A 324-nucleotide genomic window follows, 5' to 3' on the forward strand; every position below is an offset into this window, starting at 1 on the left:
CTGATCAAGCCTCTTGCAAGCTGACATGCAATTTCCTCTCCTGGCCATCCAGTGTTTGTCACATGAGCCACACACTCTACTGTGCAACCAAGCACCGCTGGATGAAAATCAAAATTGCATAAACTATGCTATTCTTGGGTATTTAGTTAAACCACAAGAAAAGAATCAATTAGCTGTTGCTAAGGTAAACAGATAAAAAGGTCATGCATACAGCTCTATATAAAAATCATCTGTGGAAAGACATGCATAAAGTTTAATTGAATCAGTAATGACATAAGGTAAGTAAATAATTCCACTTATTATTTTTTCAGAAAAACTGTTCTC

At 35.8% G+C, this 324-nt stretch overlaps 1 protein-coding gene across 1 annotated transcript in view; it reads right to left on the bottom strand.

The window, feature by feature from the left end:
* Positions 1-324, bottom strand: part of LOC119593981 (rotatin-like) — a 50058-nt gene that overhangs the window by 34820 nt on the left and 14914 nt on the right. Inside the window, exon 20 of the mRNA XM_037943003.1 lies at positions 3-97. Coding sequence (XP_037798931.1) covers positions 3-97 — 95 coding nt within the window. The remainder of the gene's footprint in view (positions 1-2; positions 98-324) is intronic.

This window comes from Penaeus monodon, chromosome 33 (genome assembly GCF_015228065.2).
Source record: "Penaeus monodon isolate SGIC_2016 chromosome 33, NSTDA_Pmon_1, whole genome shotgun sequence".
Classification (NCBI taxonomy): Eukaryota; Metazoa; Arthropoda; class Malacostraca; order Decapoda; family Penaeidae; genus Penaeus; species Penaeus monodon.